Raw genomic sequence first — 20,944 nt, 5'->3', positions numbered from 1 at the left:
TCCCCTCCACAAGTATCCAAAACGGTATACTTGTTCTTGAGGGGAACGGCTGCAGGGGGTCCCTGCACTGGTTGCTTCCTCCCAGTCCCCCTCACTGTCACCCATCTATCTGCCATCTTTGGAGTTACTACTTCCCTAAAGCTCCGATCTATGACCCCCTCTGCCTCCCGAATGATCCTAAGTTCATCCAACTCCAGCTCCAGTTCCCTAACACAGTCTTGGAGGAGCTGGAGATGGGTGCACTTCCTGCAAGTGTAATCAGCAGGGACGTCCACGGCATCCCTCCCTCAAACATGTTGCAAGAGGAACATTGCACTGCCTTCACTGCCATCCCTCTGAAAGTACATCCATCTTCCATGTCCTTCTCCACAGTAAACACTGATGAAAAATACTCATTTACTATCTCCCCCATCTCCTGCGGCTCCACACAAAGACTGCCTTGTTGATCTCTGAGGGGCCCTATTCTCTCCCTAGTTTCCCTTTTGTTCTTAATGTATTTGTAAAATCCCTTTGGATTCTCCTTAACTCTATGTGTCAAAGCTACCTCATGTCCCGTTTTTGTTCTCCTGATTTCCCTCTTAAGTATACTCCCACTGCCTTAATACTCTTCTAAGGGTTCACTCAAACTATCCTGTCTATACCTTACATATGCTTCCTTCTTGTTCTTAACCAAACTCTCAATTTCTCATTATCCAGCATTCCCTATACCTACCAGCCCTTCCTTTCACCCCAACAGGAATATACTGTCTCTGGATTCTCACTATCTAATTTCTGAAAGCTTCCCACTTTCCAGCTGTCCCTTTACCTGTGAGCATCTGCCCCCAGTCAGCTTAGTTCTTGCCTAATACTGTCAAAATTAGCCTTCCTCCAATTTAGATCTTCAACTGTTCGAAAGAACCTACTCTACTCACTATTGTAGACTTACAGCAATGCTGTACTTAAAACTATTTACTCATCTGTTTGTACTGTGACCTCTCCCAAACAGGTTCCTCCAAGATCAGTTGTGAATTTCACTTTGTCAGATTCACTGCAGTGTCAGTTTGCAGTGTGGGTTTCTTTCTCTCTCTCCCTTCCAGACAAGGTGCTTGCTGCCTTTGTCTTTCGGTCTCCCTTTTAAAAGTGCTGTTGTTTTGACATTTCTTTTCAAAGTTCCAAAACAATTGCAACAGCATATAACACAATAATTGCTGCTTCTGGAATTCGAAGAAATCACCTCCAACATTTGAAATGCCTCAAAAAAGGTGCAGCCTGTTAAGAGCTAGAATTTTTTTTTACCCTCCATCTTGGATTACCCAAAATCCTTTCTACAGGAAAAATAACTCTCCCGATTTTCAGAGAGAAACTCGGAAATTTAAGAGTGCAGTTCTCTATTTAAATCATCCACTGAGTTTCAACAAAGCCTAGTGGCATATCTGAACTGGATACAAGCCTTACTATTCTGTTTTCACTGGATAATGTAAATGGGTGATGGAAGACAAGATATAAGTGAGATTATTTTTCTTGGTCTGAATGCTAATGGTAACCTTGGTATGGTTACTATATGACAAACATATGGGGAGACAAGTGAAATGTGACAGGATACTGAAAAAGCAAAGGTACTGAAAAACAGGAACCCAATAAAGGTAGGACAATGGATAAAGAAAGTATGACATGAAAAAGGATTTGGGTGGAGTCTTGAGCAAGTTGCAATCTAGGTAAGGTAGAAGTTGGTGGACTGAGAGAAAAGCCATAAAAGTTAAGTCAGAAAGCCACAAAATATAGTTAACTTAGCAGCTGTAGAAGAAAATAAGGCTGATCCTGGAATAAATAAATGTTGATACTTAACAGAATACTAACTGCATACAGAGTACTGAGGATCAACATGGAATCAAACAGACCATTGAGGCTGTTTATGGTTTAGCTCTCCTTAGAGTAAGCAGGCAGCCGTTAGTGTATGAAAACTATAGCACATCCAGTATGGATTGACCGGACCTTTCCAAAGACAAGAGAAATCCAGAAATATATTGCCTGAAGGAAGCAGGATTAGAGACCGTAAGCATAAAAATGAGGAGTTACTTTAAATCAGATAGCATCAGAAATAATTTATTCAGTTGAATACTGATAAATGGCAGGAATAGCCTGCAAAGCAGGGCAGTTAAGAAGCAGACCTTGAACCTGTAGAAAATGTAATAATGTGCTAGGCTGGAAAAATTACTGCACCCAAGGGATAGGTACAGTGAACAGACTAGCCCTTACTCATCCTCACTATTCGCATTCCTGTAATCAAGGTCATCTTTCAGGAAATTAATCATTTGTGTAAAAAATTTATACCAACTTGGGACTTCAAACTTCAAAATTATGCAAGGGAGAGTGCAAAACTAGGTGTTATATGATTGCATTACTGGGAAATACCATGGCACTGAATGTGAATTTTAAAATCATAACAAATTGCTTATCAAGAAGGGTATATAGGCTAGCATGAAGTGTTAACTGATATAAAACTCAAATTCTGCTGAACAGAAAACTCTACAGAGTTCAGCGACTCTCAAAATCTCACGGTTTTAAACAAAACAGCATTGTGCTTTAAAATGCAGGAAATATTAATGGAATGAATAAACTAATCAATAGCAAAGTTCAAAACAAGATTGCTGGTGTAAAATCAGAGGGAGATCACCTTGAAGTAGTAGATAAATTGTTACAACCATGTTGGGAGGGGGTGAGTGAGTCAGCTCCATTCCTTTTAAACACTGTTTTTCTCGCCCAGCATGTAAAAGTTATCCATTAAAGTGCAAATCAAACAGAAAATAAGCAGGTTTTAACGTGTTTTGACAATGAGATTAAGTTCAGCTCAGACTGGGACATGTTTACCAGGGGAGGTTTCATGAGGTGCACAACCCGTTACCAACTGAGGACTGCAGCTATTTGGTGTGATCCTTTTCTAAAACCGTTTCAACCTGTGAAAATCTGAGGTATTGAAAGCAAATGATCAGTTGAATCACTAATGGCTCATATTTTATCACTATCATAATACTTCCCCACCCTAAAAGTACATGAACAATATTTCTCCTGTCTGCTTTGGAGGGAGCATTCTGCTACAAGAGATGTGCGAAGTAACGTTACAAAAACAGACAACAAGCGCACACATTCCGTATTCACTCTCTTCATCCGAACGTGGGCTCAAAACCCCTTTTTGGGAACACATGTCTGATTTTCAACAGCCCAAGTTTCATAATCAACATACTAGATTCAGCCAATTTTACTTATTTCCTTTCACAGAGGTTATTTGGTAGTAGTTGCTTGCTTGCCTCTCATCAGGTTTCTGAACTTGCATCCTGCACTTTGGTCTCACTGAATTTTACACCAATTCAAATAGATTGGTTGAGGTTTAAAAACTTGTTCTGTTTCTTTGATCAGTGGTCTACCCAGGTTTTAGCTCACTAGTATCCTGGTGGTCCCCATCAGTGTCATCTGCTGTGGGGCAGAGTGGGTCTTCCCCTGATCACTCCCACTTTTCTTTGAACACAAATGCCCTCAGATGGACATTCAGACTTCTGCTGTACCCTCCTGGGCCTCCTCCATTAAGTGAGGCTTCATCTTCACATTTACCTGACCTGAAAAATCCACTGGTTCCCCTGTAAACTGACCATAATGGTGTCTATCAACTGTATCTCTGGGTCTTCCCTGTCATCTTTTGTCACCTTCTCTTGGTTTATTTATGTTTTGTTTTATTTACTGGACAAATCTGGCCCTTTGAACTCCATGTGTTCTGCCCTAACCCTTCCTGACAACCGCAGGCTGGATTTTAACCTTTTTAATTCTGGTCACCCATCTTGAGTTACTTCAAACCTCATGGGTTCTACTGCCCCCTGCTGGGCTTTCGATGCTTTCTTGGGCCTGGATTAGAGTGGTGCTGGAAAAGCACACCATGGTCAGGCAGCATCCAAGGAGCAGGAAAATCGTCGTTTCGGGCAAAAGCCCTTCAATACTTTCTTGGGTCTTAGCCTCTCAACTGCTTCCTGTTCATTTCATTGAAGCGACCTTTCTGGACCCACTTATGTTCTAAATACCTGTTTTAGGACTTCTGCAACTTTCTCAGTTCTTGATCTTTCAGCTGCTGGCTGCCGGTTTTCCCCAGCATTTCTAATTAAACCAGACAGCTGTTTTCTGTTTCAGGCCAATGTCTTTCCAGTAAATGTCCTATTGCTGCCATTAGCAAGCTTGGAACTACACCCACTGTTACAAGGCCTATAACATGTCTGCTTTCTGAGTTAACCAGTAGCATCGTCATACTGTTTCTCATGAGCCCTTTTATCAGAGCGTTGGAATTTAACTTGCTTCAAGATGGAAATTTTTTCACTTTCTCAGACAGAAAGCTCTGTAAGCATCCACTGACTTGGAGAAAGCTCGATTTTCTGCTTGGATGCATAAAACAATCCAGTAGTCATTGTTGCTTTGGACATAAACTCATGATAGCTATCCTAATCAACAGTTATGCCTGAGCAGATATTGAACACCTTGAATTCAACAACTTGTGTTTCGAGAGGATGCCAGAACCAACAATTCTGCTTTGTGCGCCTTGGGTTCCCACAGTGGCAACACTTGGGGGGAGTTTCCACCTGTATTCCATTGAGATACCTTCTTTGACAATTATGGATAGCCCTATTTTCTCTACTTGAATATTCTTTTCTACAACTTGTCTGGTGGTATTTGCCTCACCTTTATCACTCCCTGATACTGTTTTACTTTCTAGATGTAAAGCTAATTGGGTTTATGGGTCTGTGTGCCAAATCTTGGCCATCAGCCAGAAAAGCCAACTGGGGCCTGTTACCCACTGTTCCACTACTCCAGTCAATATTAGATAACATTATTTCAGTTTTGAACTCAAGGAGCGTTACTTCACAAAGACATATGGCCATACTTTTGAGTGCCTGTCCCCAGTCGTCTTGGGAGTTGTTAAAGCCATTCAAATTCCAGGAATGTTGAATTTTTGACATAATTTGACTAGTTCATACTTCAAGTAGCCCTTTCTTCTGCCTCATGGTCAGGTGCACTCTCCTCAGACAAAAGGGAGTAAACTTTGAGAGCTTCCTGCTAGATCTGCAACAGCAATATTCACTGTTGGGCTGACCACATCAATTGCTGTGTCAACGACCATTTCAAAATAAAAGTGAAAAAGTTGTCAATGCCTTTCTTGGAGTTAGTTTTAAATGAATAAATGTGAATATTTCAGCCCTTATGTTTGAGAGTCAGGTGCGATTGTCTCATCAAATGGAATTCTCCTTTCACACTGAAGTTGTCTCAACTTACACTCTCTTTCTCCTTCCCAAACTTCTCTCTCTTCTTTCCATCTCCCACCCCCCCCCAATACTTGTTCTTGCTTCTCTCTCTCCCACATTCTCATTCCTTCCCCTTCTCTCATTCTAATATCTTCCTCCCTCTCTCTCCCCCTTGTCCTTGTTCTAGGGAATCTCTTTCTCTGTTTTGTGCTGGAATTCCAGTTTGAATCATAGCTGTTCTGATTTTATCTGTTTCAGTTCACTCAATTTACACCTCTAGATATTTTGTCATCCATTTTGCAATTTTTGTTCTGCGATTCATACAGAATTCAGCCTCTGTAGGTGTCTCGGTATCGTTTTTATACCACTGCGTCATTTAAAAGGCATCTGGATGGGTATAGGAACAGGAAGGGTTTGGAGGGATATGAGCAAGTGCTGGGTGGGATATCTGATTGGCATGGATGAGTTGGACCAAAGGGTTTGTTCCATGCTGTACATCTGTGACTGTATGACTAATTCTTTCCAAGACAATCCCTTTAACTCTATTTTGTCAGTGACCATGTCCTGATCAAGAAAGCATTTGTATCAGATACAAACATCTTGTATTGATATTAAAACAACTTGTAAAGGAACAATTTCTTTTTCCCAGTCTAATCCTTTCATTTGCGAGACAAGCCCCTAAGGTCCCTAAACCACGAGTCAAGCATCTGCACTCGTATGAAGCACAGACTCTCCAATGGATAGTGCAACCATGCTGTTTAGAGGGAACGATGGTGATGCACCTCAACAGGTAGCACAAATTATAGATGTTTTGAGTTGTCACTGAACGGATGCTTCTTCAGTTTGCTTTGTCACTGGCCATTGTCTTTTGAGGTCAAGAGAAAATGGGAATCTTCTGTTTTGGCAGTTACAAATCCATTTTTTTCTCTCTGTTGATCTACCAAATCAGTTGCTAGAAATACCCAGAACCCCTGAGCATTCCCATGCCTGGCTTCATTGGGTTTCCAAGCTGAATAAACTTGTGAACAGTTTATTAAGTGAAACCTATCCATGAACATGAAAGTCAACCAGGAGACACAGATTTCCTGTTTCAATGTGTTGTGATAATTACATTAAGTTGAGCGCAGACTAGCTCTTTCTTATTAATTTTTTTAAAACTCAGCTCAACCTCTAAATAGCTGACTGCTACAACCTTTTAAGTCACTGACTTTCCTTTTTCAAAATCATTTCATAGTCAATGAAGGACTCAGCGATTGAAGTCCAATAATGGAAGTCAAAGAATTGGCAAACCAAATTTTACCACAATCATAACATATATGCATTAAATTTCTTAAGTTACGCGCCCTCTCTGAATTGTAGCAAAACAATTCTCCAATCCTGACAATTCTGGTTAATAATATGGGTTGGACGACGAGTGGGTGAACAAAAGTTCAGGAATTCAGAGCAAAAGTAGCAGTAAAACACAAAAATGCTCAATTTGGCATTTTGTTCAAGAACTAATGTTTACAATTAAGGTGCTTTACCAAAAAAAATTACAAGTATACTCCTTGTGGAGTAGGAATAATTGAATGCTGGATGTAAAGTAATTCTACCTGGATTACAACTGGCTTTTTATTGGAATTGAACAACTCAATTTTTTGTAGTTATTTCAAAAATAAATCCCAAGCATAGCACTTAAGGTTGGGTTTAAATTATTAAGAGACACAGGCCAAGGTATCACCTCTTGTTGAGGAGAGAAAATTGGAAAACAAATCAAATAAAAAATGTGAACATTTTAAACTTTAGTTTAGTTCAAAGGCAGGAAAGTGGACATGTGGAATGTCGGATCAGCCACGATTCTATCGAACAGCAGAGCAGGCCCAAGGGGCCAAATAGCTTTCTTCCATTCCAAATTCTTATGGCCTTACCACTACAACACTGGGCAAACACAAAATCAGCAGAGAGCATATAAACATATGAATTGGGAGGAATAGGTCATTCAGGCCCTCAAGCCTACTCTGACATTTGAGGGCCTCCAGGCAAAGCCAGGGTGGACCCCCGGCCTCCAGGCAAAGCCAGGGCGGACTCCCGGCCTCCAGGCAAAGCCAGGGCGGACTCCCGGCCTCCAGAGCCTCATGGTGAAGCCATCAAGATGAAGGACTGGAAGCAAGGCCTGGTGGAGTCTCAAGGCAAGTCCCAGTGCAGGATTGTCTGCTCTGTCCCCTCTGCTTGGAAGGACTGTAATTCTGAACCTTTTATTCTTCCAAATAATTCCTAAGCTTTTGTACCTAGATACTTTTTGTACCTAAGATGGCAAGATGGCTCAGTGGTTAGCACTGCTATTTCACAACTCCAAGGACCCATGTTGAATTCCAGCCTTGGGCAATTGTCTGTGTCGGTGCTCCGCATTCCTCCCCCAGTCCAAAGTTTGACCATACTAAATTGCCCACAGTGCTCGGTGGGTTAGCCATGGGAAATGCAGGAGATAGGGCATGGGAGTGGAGCATGGGGATAGGGCATGGGAGTGGAGCTCTGGGCACAATGCTCTTCAGTGGTCGGTTTGGACTCGATGGGCCAAATGGCCTGCTTCCATACTGTCGGGATTCTATTGCATGAAGGTCTGTAATATTGGACTTTTTATTTTTTGATTTTTCTGATTCTTTCATAGGAATCTCTACCAAGGTACCTTTGTTCCTTTGATGTCACAGTTACTGGCAACTTTATAAACTTTTCACTGCAATCAGGTGAATACATGTGACAAGAAACCCAATTATAAGTCTAGATCATGGTTGATCTGATATTGGCCTCTTCCTTCTTGTCTGCCTGTAAAACCCTTTGTTTCATTTGCCAGTCAGAAAAATAGATCTACATAGAAAAGTAAAATGCTACAAAACACAGTGCTCCAATTTGATGAGAGAGAGATATTAAATGCGAAACGTTGTAAATTTATGGATAGTATATAAGCAAAGCAATACCTTGCGGAGGGGACAGAATTCTACTTTCTGGAAATGGCTAGGATTACACATCATCTAATCATTTAAAGACATTAAATGTACAAATTATTTTGTACTTGACTTTTTCCATAGAAACCTTTAAGGTATTGATATAAATGTTTGTTGACTCAACTTTTCCAATATTTTGATTTATTACCAGTCATTAATGCTTCTATTATTGAGAAATTCATGACTTCGATAGTTTTACTAATTATATCACAGTTCTGCACTGGCATTAACACTGATGCAGGATTATCAACTTATCAGCAGATGTATTCTAAATATAATGTCAACAATACACACATTCACCTCACGTTCAAATTTGTGAAGCCTGTATTTCATGCTGCTGTCAATTTTGCAATAACAAAACTACACATTTAATACTATGGTTTGAAGCTGAATTGGACTAACCTGCACACTTTGTTCTGGTAATGAGTGGGGGGCCTGGTAACCCTGTTCCTCCTTCACCCGGCCTGGTCAGCAAAACTCTGATTTCATACTCCGTATCTGGATCCAAATGCCACAGCTTGTAGGTTGCTGCATTTACAGCATGGATTTCTGTCCAAGATCCACTGGTCATACCATACTCCACTTCTTTCAGAATAATCGGACCATCGCCAATAATTGAATTTGCATTGAGTTGGATCAGCAAATATGTCGGACCAACACCAAGTAACTGAGGTGGTGCAATTGGCATAGGTGGTTCTATAAAGGTAAGAAACAAAATTCATTACTATTCAACTTCAATTTATCATCAGCCAAACAAGCAATTGTTCTTGAAAATCAATATTTAAAAAAAACACGTGTTTTTGGTACAGTCAACTGAAGTCAATGTATTAATTATACAAATTCATCACAACTTTCAAAGATTCAACACAATGCAGATGCCAACCTTTACTATTTATAGCCGCACTTTAGCCATATAGATTTAAATTTCTCAGAATTCCACCTAAGTTACACAAGCCACAAAGTTCAAACAGAACAATTTAGCTGCTTGTTTTCACTTCACAATATTCCTGTCAGCACCCACCTCGCCTGGCATCAATAAAAATCCAATGGTTGTCCAACCTCATACATGTTCTGAATCTTTGTCACTAGTTTTGCAATTTATCCACTTGAATTGCACAAACACCATAGATTGATCATTGCGAATCAAAGGGAGTATTGTGACAGAGCTTTTTTTTTAGTTATAGGGTCTAGGCTGAACCACAAATACCAACAGATATGGTTAAACTCATTCACATGTTGGTACAATACGTTATGTCAAAAGCTTTGACAAAGGGAACAGCTTTTTTGAACACTGATATTAGTTTATTTTCTTATAATAGCCTATTTCCAAAATCTTTAATAGATTTATGAATATTAATTCCAGATTACATATCAGTCATGTATTGCATCTGTTTGGAGAGAGCTGTAAATAAGCCAAAATAAATTTGCATTAATTTCTAAACCAGATACACACATTTTGTAGCATTATTCCTAAAACAGCACCAAGTAATGTATCATTATCAGTTTGAAGCAAATAGTTATGAATTAATGTCTGCAATTTTGATATTTTTAATTAAAGTATACTGACAAATGCCATATTCACAAACCACTTCAGATGACTCATCACTGAGTATTTTATTCTAGCTAATTATGCCACAAAGCTTTTAAATTCACTATACAAGAATTAACTCAAGAAATATTTAATCTTATTACAAACTGTTATCCACACTACAAAAATAAAGAGGAATATAGAAGGGGTGAAATCATTAGAAAAATTTGGATAACAGATGGCAAGGGGAATATTAGCACACAAAATCAAAGCAAACTTGCAATTTCTCTTTGTTAGGACAAGAGGATAACTAAAGGAAACAGTAGAGCTCCTAAAATACCAAAAAGGCACCTTATGTACAGATGTTGAAGATGTTGATATAGTTCTTAATGAATATGTATTGTTTGACAGAGCAAAGAGGGAAAGACACAGATCATAACTAATAAGGGCCAGGAGATATTGGATACCTTAAACATAAGGAGGAGAAGAAAATTAATGAGATTAGTATCCTTTAAAGTGGATAAATTACAAGGACAGCATGAAATACACCACAAGCTCTTGAAAGAAGCTGTGTGATAAATAGTACAAAGTCTCTCCATTATTTTTCAATTCTCACTGGAAATATGCATAATATTGAAGGATTAGAGGATTGTTAAATTCCTTTAAAAGGGGAATTAGATATGACTAACCAACTATAGGGTAGGCAGTCTGCCCTCAGAAGTAGGCAAATCATTGGAACCAATTTGGAGATATGGGGTAATCCATCAGTTAGAAAGTCACAGATTTATCAAGTATAGTCAGTATGAATTTGTTAAGGGAAGAATGAACTTGATTAAATGATGAATTAACAAAGTGAATTTACAGGGTAGGACAGTTGATATGGTTATGTGGAAGCTAACAAGCCTTGTGACAAGGTCCCACACATCTGTTTGATTGGAAAACATCAAGGGTCCAGGGAAATATAGCAAGCTTGATAAAGCATTGGCCAAGTGGCAGTGAACAACTGCAACTGGAAGGTTGCTTTCAGTGGCGCCCCATTGTGCTCTTGGTATTAGGACCATGCTTTCTGTGGGATATATTAATGAATACAATATACAGTGTGTTCTGGTATAACATGACAGTTGCATTCCTCTGCAACATCATGCTATAGAAAATTGCACTATGAAAAACTGCCATGGGAAATCACAGTCGAAGATCACTATATCCATTCAGCAGACAGTTTGCGTTAACAAACAGTGTTCACAATTTATTAATTGCATTATAACTCATTTGCATTTATGAAATGCGCATTATACCAGAACGACCTGCATATGCGAAGGCCCTTATCAAGAAGTTTGCAGATGACACAATAAAATGGCTGCATGGTTGATCTTGAGGAAAATAGCTCTAGATTGCAGAAAGATATCAACAAGACATCTGGTAAACTGATAAGTAGCAACTGGAGCTCAATGTGAGGTGATGTATCTAGGGAGGTCAAACTCGACAAAGGAATACACAATTAACGAGATACAGAAAATTTGACAAACCTTGAAGTGAATGTCAACAGATCCCTGATGTTAGCAGTACAGGCTGATAAGATAGTTAAGATGACATATAGAGTACCTTTCTTCATTAAAGGGGAGGCAGAGGTGAAGTGGTAATGCAACTGGAACAGTAATCCAAAACAGAAGGCCTATATTCTGTGATTTGGTGGTGCCAGTGTTGGACTGGGGTGTACAGGTTAAAAATCACAACACCAGGTTTATTTGAAAGCACTAGCTTTCAGAGCGCTGCTTCTTCATCAGGTGGTCATGGAGTATAAGATCATAAGACACAGAATTTATAGCAAAATATAACAGTGTAATTATACATTGAAAAAGACCTGGATTGTTTGTTAAGTATCTCATCTTTTAGAATGACCATGTTGTGGTTTCAGTTCTTTCATATGTAAATCCCAGAACATTGTTTTTTAAAAGCTAGTGCTTCCAACTAAACCTGTTGGATTATAACCTGGTGTTGTGTGATTTTTAACTGTATTCTGAGAACTTGTTTGAATTCCACCGTGAAAAATAAAGAAATTCATTTCTTTTAAAAAAAATCAGCACTTAATATTCTAGCCTCATGGCAACCACCAAACTATCATAATACCCATCTAGTTCATGCACATGTGTCCTTTCAGAAAGGAAATCTGTTATCCTTACCTGGCCTGGCCTACATGTCACTCCAGACTATTAGCAATGTGGCAATGTTTATTTGTCCCTTAACTCCTACTGTATTCATTGATATGACCAAATATATGTGACAAAGTGAATCTGTGGACTGAGCTCCAAAGATGTGGATGGCCAAGAAGATTCATTACAATCAGCAAGTGCTTCAAGATGAAATGAATACAACTCTCAACTGAGAGAGCTGAAATGTTCACCTTCAAAATCCAGACCAGTGTCAATCAGGCATGCCTGGTAGCCCATGCACTATTTAAAGTGTTCCTGATAATGGTTATTCACCTCAAAAGGTCAACTGTCCTCTCGTGCCAGTGTTAAATATCATTCTAATCACAGCTTCAAGAATCACAAAATTTCTATGTTGCAGCAAGGGGCTGTTCAGCTCATCTTATCTGCATCGAATCTTTGGGCATTTTAACTTGGTACTAAATTCCATCCTTATGCATTAACTCTGCATGCAGTTCCAATTAAATAATCGTCAAATTCCCTCGATTCCCCCAACTGAATCTGCTTCCACCAGACTTTCACGCAATGCATTTCAAACCAAACCACCTGCGGCATGAAACTGTCTTTTTCACCTTGCATGTTTATTTACCAAAATACTGTAAAACTGTGCCCTTTGATTTTCAAATCCTTGTTAATGAATGGGACGTTTCTCCCTATCAATTCTGTACAGGCTTCATGATGTTTAAAAATTCTATCAAATCTCTTTCTCCTCTTAAAAATAAACAGTCTCAACTTCTCCCATTTTTCTTCAGTTATCTGAGATGTCTTATCCCTGGAATCATTCTCAAACTTTTATCCCACTTTCTCCAATACATGCACATCTTTCCTGTACAGCAGGGGCCCAGAACTATATTCAATACTAGACAAAGTCTAACCAGGGTCTGATAGAGGTTCAGCATAACCTCCTTCATCTTGCAGTCCAGAATATTGTATGCTTTATTAACATATCTCGCTACCTTCCCTGCCACTTATTCCTTCTGTACATGTATACCCGGATCTCACTACCTTGAATTTTATACTGTCCATCCATCATCTTTGCACCAAAGTGCATCGCCTCACACTTCTCAACATTGAATTTTATCAGCCCATTTCAACAACAGGATAATGTATGTTTTAAGTTCTACACCGTCCTCCTCACAGCTTACAACTTCTCCAAATTTGATGCCACCACAAACTTGGAAACTATCCCCTGCAAAACAAATTCCATATAATTTATGTTTATCAGAAAAATCAAGGATACCAATACCAATATCTCCACTTAAAAAAAAATTGTCCAGCTCAGAACCACCCATTAGCTATTGCTCTCCATTTCATATTACTTAATTTTGTATCTATATTGTTTTTGTCCCTGATATTCCATGATTTATCACTGTCTTCACAAATCTCAGTCTAACAGTAACAGCTTGCCCTCAACAAAACCTTACTCCTTCAAAAAAACTCCAGCAAGTTGGACGCAACTGTCCCTTCAAAGATCCTCCTGAGTCTTCTGAATCAACCCATATTTTGCTATGTGACAATCAATTCTATTCCAATTAACTATTTCTGGATGATTTTCCATCACCGAAGTTAAAATTATGGTCAGTAATCACTGAGCATATCTTTATAACCTTTTCTTTTAAGCCTACTTTTTTGCAATGTTTGCAATTCTCTTGTCCTCTGAAACCATCCCCAAATCCAGGGAATGCTGAAAGAATGCCAGCACTTCTGCCGCTTCCACTCTCACTTTCCTTAATATCTTAGGATGCACCTCATTCACTTGGCCGATCTGCCCTGCCACATCATTAATACAAATTTTTATATCTTATTTACTGTAACTGGAGTTCCCTGAATTTATTTGAACTTTATTCTTGTACTATTAACAAAAATCTGGAGCATAGCAGCAAGTAGAAATTCAACATCCTTACTCACAAATTAGCTCCCTCTTTCATCAATCTTTCTCCCTGCTCTAGTTTGGAAATTTATTTTTCTCCAAAATCTCAGACGTTGAAACGTATTGACTAAAAGCAGCTTCTCAACAAATAAACTGATATTGCCTGTAATATCAATGCCATACTTATCTCTCCTCTCATGCTATTTTATTCACATAACTCCTGTGTGTGTGTGTGTGTGTGTGTGTGTGTGTGTGTGTGTGTGTGTGTCTCGCTTTGTGTCTCTGTGTGTCTCTCTCTCTCTCTGAAGTGCTGGTGTCTATGTCCAAATCCTCATCTCTCTCAGTTCCTTCCACGTAATGTCTATACTTCCCATCACAGCCATACGAGATCTATAGTTTGCAGATGACTTCCATGTTATTGCCCACACTGCACTGACCACTCACAATCTCTTAAGCCAGCAAAGAAAATACTGGAGAAACTCAGCAGGTTGACAGCACCTGTAGCCAGAGTTAATTTTCAGAGTTCAATATGATGCTTGTTCAGAGTAGAAGAGCTCCAAAGAATCATCATCGTGGACTTGAAACATGAACTCGAAAGGTGAACTCGGTTTCTTCCTCCACACGTGCCAGACCTGCTGAGTTTCTCCAGCATTTTCTTCTGCTCACTAAAAAGCGAAAGCATCAGCAGTATTTTGCTTTTACTCAATCACTGAAACTCTACCATAAGGGGAGTCTATCCTTGAAAATGTGTGTTATTGTGTTTTAGATTATCTTTATTAACTCACTCACCAAGTAGTTTAGCAGTCTGCAAACATTGTCATTATTCACAAAGAGTGTGCGTCAGCAATATAATCATAGGACTAGTGATGGGCAAATTACTTGAATCAATATTAAACTGCCATTTTGAGAGTCACAGATTGATCAGGGATGTTCATTTATTTTTTATTAAGGGAAGGCCATGTCTTCATAACTTAATTTCTTTTCAGTAATTAACAAGGAGAATTAGTAGGGTGGCATAGTGGACGGTGTCCACATGGATTTTAATAAGGCATCTTACAAGGTCCCAAATAGTGGACTGGTCAGAAAACGTAAAGTCCATGAGATACAGGGGAACATGGCAAATGGATCAAACTTGCCTCAGTGATAGGAATTAAAGTTAAAATTCACACAACACCAGGTTATAGTTCAACAGGTTTCTTTGAAAGGACTAGCTTTTGGAGCGCTGCTCCTTTGCCAGCACGCTGTGGAACAGGACATATCATTTCAGCTGCATGACACTGTAATCTTTTGCTATAAATTCTGTGCATTATGATCCTGTTCCACAACCACCTGATGAAGGAGCAGTGCTCCAAAAAGCTATGCTTCCAAATAAATCTGTTGGATATAACCTGGTGTTGGGAGATTGTTAACTTCGTCCCCCCAGTCCAACACCGGCACCTCCACATCATAGGAAACAAAGGATAACTAACAGCAGCTTTTGTTCATTCCCAAACTGCAATTTTTTCCCTGTCCTTTACCTTTAAATTCCCAAATCTCCTCTCTCATAAATCTTTCCTTCCATTATTTATTTTACAGCTCAGAGTAAGAGGAAGCAAAAGCTACAGAATAACACTGAAACCACAACGGGGCGGCACGGTGGCACAGTGGTTCGCACTGCTGCCTCACAGCGCCGGAGACCCAGGTTCAATTGCCGCCTCAGGCAACTGACTGTGTGGAGTTTGCACGTTCTCCCCGTGTCTGCGTGGGTTTCCTCCGGGTCCAAAGATGTGCAGGTCAGGTGAATTGGCCTGTTAAATTGCCCGTAGTGTTAGGTAAGGAGTAAATGTAGGGCTATGGGTGGGTTGCGCTTCGGCGGGTCGGTGTGGACTTGTTGGGCCCAAGGGCCTGTTTCCACACTGTAATGTAATCTAAAAAAAAAACTCCGAAAGCAGCAAGTTGGTTCAACTGGTCCATTCTCCTATTTACACCCCACTCCAGCTTCCTCTCAGAACATGGAATATGGAAGGTGGTCATTTGGCCTGACATGTCTCATTTGGTCAACAAACAGCCACCTAGCAAATCCCATTTTACTGTTGGTTAGTCTCATGCCATCTAGGTCTATCAGTTTGACTCTTAACTTCATTTTCCTTTGTAAGCTTGGTCAACCTCAATTTAGATGAATCATACCCAGATCATCACTGCTGTGCAGTTGGGTGGAAAATTAAAATGAAAATCTTTTTTTTTTTGTCCAGGTTACATAGATTCCTGGCCTCAAGTGAAGTCAATGATAGACCTGGCCTTGAGGTGAAGCCAGCTGGACTTCTGGCCTCAGGAGGCTCAGGTGAAACCCAGCACAGATTCATCTGCTCGGTCTTCTCTGCTTCAAAAGACGTAATTCTGGATTTTTTATCTACTTACTTTTCTAATTTATTTGTAAACACCTGTACCTAGGTAGCTTTGTACCTAACAAGGCATCATAAGTGGTGACTTTGTAAACTATTCACTGCACTCCAAGGTCTCTTTGTTCAGCAACACTCCCCAAGACCTTACCATCTACTTTATAAGTCCTGTCCTGATTTGCCATACCAAAATGCTGCACCTCATATTAATCTAAATTAAATTCCATCTTCCACTCCATAGCCCACTGGCCCATGTGATTAAGATCACAGTGCACTATGAGGTAACATTCTTCGCTATCACACCTCCAATTTTAGTCATCTGAAAACTTACTAACCATACCTCCTATTTTCATATCCAAATCATTTGCATAAATGACAAAAAGCATTGGATCCAATAGCGATTCTTGTGGCACACTGCTGGTCACAGGCCTCCAGTCTGAAAACTAACCCCTCCACCACCACCCTCTGTCTTGAAAGTGGAGTCGCAGGTAGATTGGTAGTGAAGGCGGCATTTGGTATTCTTGCCTTTACTGATCAGTGCACTGAGTATCGGAGATTAAAAATGTGTTGCTGGAAAAGCGCAGCAGGTCAGGCAGTATCAAAGGAGAAGGAGAATCGACGTTTCGGGCATAAGCCCTTCTTCAGGAGTTGGGAGGTTATGTTGCGCGTGTACAGGACATTAGTTTGGCCACTTTTGGATTAGTGCGGGCAATTCTGGCCTCCCTCCTATAGGAAGGATATTGTGAAACTCGAAAGAGTTCAGGAAAGGTTTAGAACGATGTGGCTGAGGTTGGAGAGCTTGAGCAAGGGACAGGCTGAATAAACTTGGGCTAACGGAGGCTGATGGGTGACCTCAGAGGTCTATAAAATCATGAGGAGCATGGATAGGGTAAATAGGCAAGGTCTTTCCCCTGGAGTGAGAGAGTCCAAAACTAGAAGGCATGGGTTAAGATGAGAGGGGAAAAAGGGACCTAAGGAACAACCTTTTCACATAGAGGGCAGTGCATGGATGGAATGAGCTGTCAGATGAAGTGGAGGAGGCTGGTACAACTACAACATTTAAAACGCAGCTGCATGGGTATATGAATAAGAGGGCTTCAGAGGGATATCGGTCAAATGCTAGCAAATGGGACTAAAATTATAGAGGATATCTGGTCAGCATGGGCGAGTTAGACCAAATGGTCTGTTCTGTGCAGTATATCTTAATGACTCTACTCATGTGAGTACATATGAAAATAAACCTAATTTTAATTGACTCAAATTGTAGCAAATTCAACATTCTCACCACTGTCTAGCTCCTCTCATCTCTTATTTTTCCGAGTTTGCAGTCAGCAAGCTATCAATTCTGCTTCATATCCTGACTCAACATGCTTATCTATTACAAGTTGCCAATTGTAAACCTTTTGTAAACCTAGATTTTTTTTTAAATCTGCCAAATTACAATCAACTACTCCACCAACTCCTTAAAGAATTCAACAAGGGTATGAAGCAAAGTGTGTTTGCACTGCATTTCATTCTCAATATTCATTCTCAATATTCATTATTATATTTTGGTTTCGAGATTTTTCTTTCTCTTGGCGTATAAATCATTTACTATACTCCGAGCATATGTGACAATAAAGGCTTTTCTACTCAATTTGTACTTTATTAGGGAATCCATTTTTAATCATTTCTGAATCTGACCTGGTGCATAAATTCCCATCTATTTAGATCCTTTTTAAAATTATGACACAATATTTCTATCCACCAATCCAGCTCTACACAGTTTTTTGAATAAACGCGTATGTGCGCGCATACATGTGTTTCATAGGTAGTTCTTGAATGTCACTCCTCGGGACAAGAAATGTTATCCTCATGAGGGATTAGTTTATTTCATCTCAATTTTTCTAATTTAAATACAGTTGTATCATTTCTGATCTCCAAGTCCAATGTCATGCTCACCTGGTCTATGTTCTTGGTAAACAATAAAAGGAAAGTAATTAGTTAATTTGCCTGTCAAGTCATTAGCAATAATTTTGTCTTGACCATCTCTTGATGGTCATGTTAAAGTTCTGGCTTTCCATTCTTTTCTCAACGATTTGTATTCTCAAATACTGGAACTCAAATTAATTTACTGACTTCTCTGCTTGTCTTTCTGTATTCTTCCTCATCATGCTCTCTTACTGTGTACATAATTAGTATATGCCACTTTCCTTCATCTCAAAAGGTCCCTTTACTCATCCACAGGGCCGCAGAGTTGTTCACTCATTAGCAAGAGATGACTGGTGGTGAATTTAACTGAAGGATCCCCACACCTCAGGTGAGTGGCGAGGTTGAGAAGGTGGGACCTTCGCGGTAGTCTCAGTCGATGCAGGAATTGAACCTATACTGTTGGTGCCACTGTGTCGCAAATCACACACTAGGTTCAATTTCCACATCAAATGAGGTCACCATGAAGGTTTCATCTTCTCAACCTCTTCCCTTGCCTGAGATGTGGTGACCCTTGGGTTAAACCGGTCATCTCTCTAATGACAGTCCCCTGGGACTATGGTAACTTTGCTCTTATTTTTCCCAAATCTGTTGAACACACTCTCCAAGGTGTAATATTGCTTTTGTATATCATTGGCAAACAATATTATTGTCAGTTTTATTTTGCCAATTCCTATTCTGAGCATCGTTTTTTCTCCAATTTTTTTTTTGTTACGATTATCATCTTCATGTACATTTATAGTTGGTGAACCTGTAGGGCTGATGACAAATGCAGAACATGACTTCTGGTAAGGCAGCCGATGGCTACACTGTGTTAGAAAAGTTGAAATTTAATGGGTGACATGAGGCCAGACAGTTCTGAGCATCGTTTTTTCTCCAATTTTTTTTTTGTTACGATTATCATCTTCATGTACATTTATAGTTGGTGAACCTGCAGGGCTGATCACAAATGCAGAACATGACTTCTGGTAAGGCAGCCGATGGCTACACTGTTAGAAAAGTTGAAATTTAATGGGTGACATGAGGCCAGACAGGAAATTAATTGAAATAACCCAAATCAGAGTAAATCAAATGCTTTGTAACATGCTGAGGATTTAATCAAATATTCCTTTTAAACAAACATTACCATTTGTGGAGGGAATGCCAAATACCATGTACTGCATGTAATCCAAGTAATTTCAATCAATGAGCAAAGACAAAAGACATTTACATAAAACATTCAAATAACCTTTATTTGACAGTTCCAACATTAATGCATGAAACATTGCCTGTTTTATCAATTGCACTCAGTTAGTGAGAAACAACATTTCTACTGCAAAGTGACTGCCATTCATGACTTTGCATAAGCTTTTAGAAATGCAAATAGAGCATTGGTAATCCATAACTGTAATTATGAATGGATTTACCACAGTATTTAGTGGACACCTTAGAAACCCAGGAATAGATATCAGCATTCAAGTCTCTCTTGAAATTCATAAGTATTAACAGCTTCATCAGATTTTAGCAGAACACTTGAATTTAAATGAGCTAGAAAACAAGCATACAATTGTTCTGCTGCAATATTAATATTCTATGAAATACAACATACCACCGAGTCTCAATGCGAAGAAATGGATCACTTCCTAGACACAGAGGGAGTCAACTGATATGCAGGTTAAGTTCTCAGAAGCTTTTCTCTCAATATTAGGCATAAACAGCAATTTAAGTTTCATTTTAAATGTAAACAGCAATAATTGGAAATGGACAAGGTGCAATGTATAAATCAAACTCTAAAGCTTTGAAAGATCCTTCCAAAATGGGGTCCAATTTATATTTTGATCATAAAAAGTGTTGATGGGGGTGACCATTATTTTAAAAACGTGAAAAAAATTACACAAGTAATTTAAATTAAATTTGTTACATTTTATTTCATGAACTAATTCTGCAAGGATAGTTTGCACGACAGTCAGAATGTTTTAAAAACAGTCAATTTTGTTGCCTTCAGCATCCATCACAAAGCAGTCACTGAATTCATCCCCACTCACTTTGGCAATGGCATCATCATAAAGACCCCACTCTGGATCAGATCTGGTATTTTCAGTTTTATAATTATCCCTGCAGAACCAAAAACACCTTCTTCGCCAACTGTTGAACTGAATATGCCACATATTTTGAACAATCTAATCACAATGTGTGCATTAATAGCATGCCAGGTTGGGTGATGAAACTGTGCCAGAAATGGACAGCATTCACATTTTTTCACCTTTGTCAACTGTCATTCAGCACAAACATGACCCTCAAGTGCCTTGTTGAGGCACATAACCAAAGATTGCATGATGGGCATTAGAATCGCCCAGGAGAACTAGAAATTGAGCATCAATTCTTTACGAGTTACATTTCATTTCATCAATTATATGGATCTAAGCATGCCCTGTATGAATAAGACATCTTCTTTTCATAGGAGAAAGTAAGGACTGCAGATGCTGGAGATCAGAGCTGAAAAATGTGTTGCTGGAAAAGCGCAGCACATCAGGCAGCATCCAAGGAGGAGAATCGACATTTCGGGCATAAGCCCTTCTTCAGGCATGAGGAAGGTGTGCCAAGCAGGCTAAGATAAAAGGTAGGGATGAGGGACTTGGGGGAGGGGCGTTGGGAATGCGATAGGTGGAAGGAGGTTAAGGTGAGGGTGATAGGCCAGAGACAGGGTGGGGGCGGAGAGGTCGGGAAGAAGATTGCAGGTCAAGAAGGCGGTGCTGAGTCCGAGGGTTGGGACTAAGA

At 39.6% G+C, this 20,944-nt stretch overlaps 1 protein-coding gene across 10 annotated transcripts in view; it reads right to left on the bottom strand.

The window, feature by feature from the left end:
- ptprk (protein tyrosine phosphatase receptor type K) overlaps positions 1-20,944 on the bottom strand; it is a 588,682-nt gene that overhangs the window by 293,952 nt on the left and 273,786 nt on the right. For all 10 annotated transcript variants that reach the window (XM_043683654.1, XM_043683667.1, XM_043683662.1 and 7 more), the window contains exon 7: positions 8,639-8,932. In XM_043683654.1, coding sequence (XP_043539589.1) covers positions 8,639-8,932 — 294 coding nt within the window. The remainder of the gene's footprint in view (positions 1-8,638; positions 8,933-20,944) is intronic.

This window comes from Chiloscyllium plagiosum, chromosome 3 (genome assembly GCF_004010195.1).
Source record: "Chiloscyllium plagiosum isolate BGI_BamShark_2017 chromosome 3, ASM401019v2, whole genome shotgun sequence".
NCBI classification, from domain to species: Eukaryota; Metazoa; Chordata; class Chondrichthyes; order Orectolobiformes; family Hemiscylliidae; genus Chiloscyllium; species Chiloscyllium plagiosum.
Note: the sequence above shows the minus strand (reverse complement) of the source record. Positions and strands in the feature narration are given on the sequence as shown.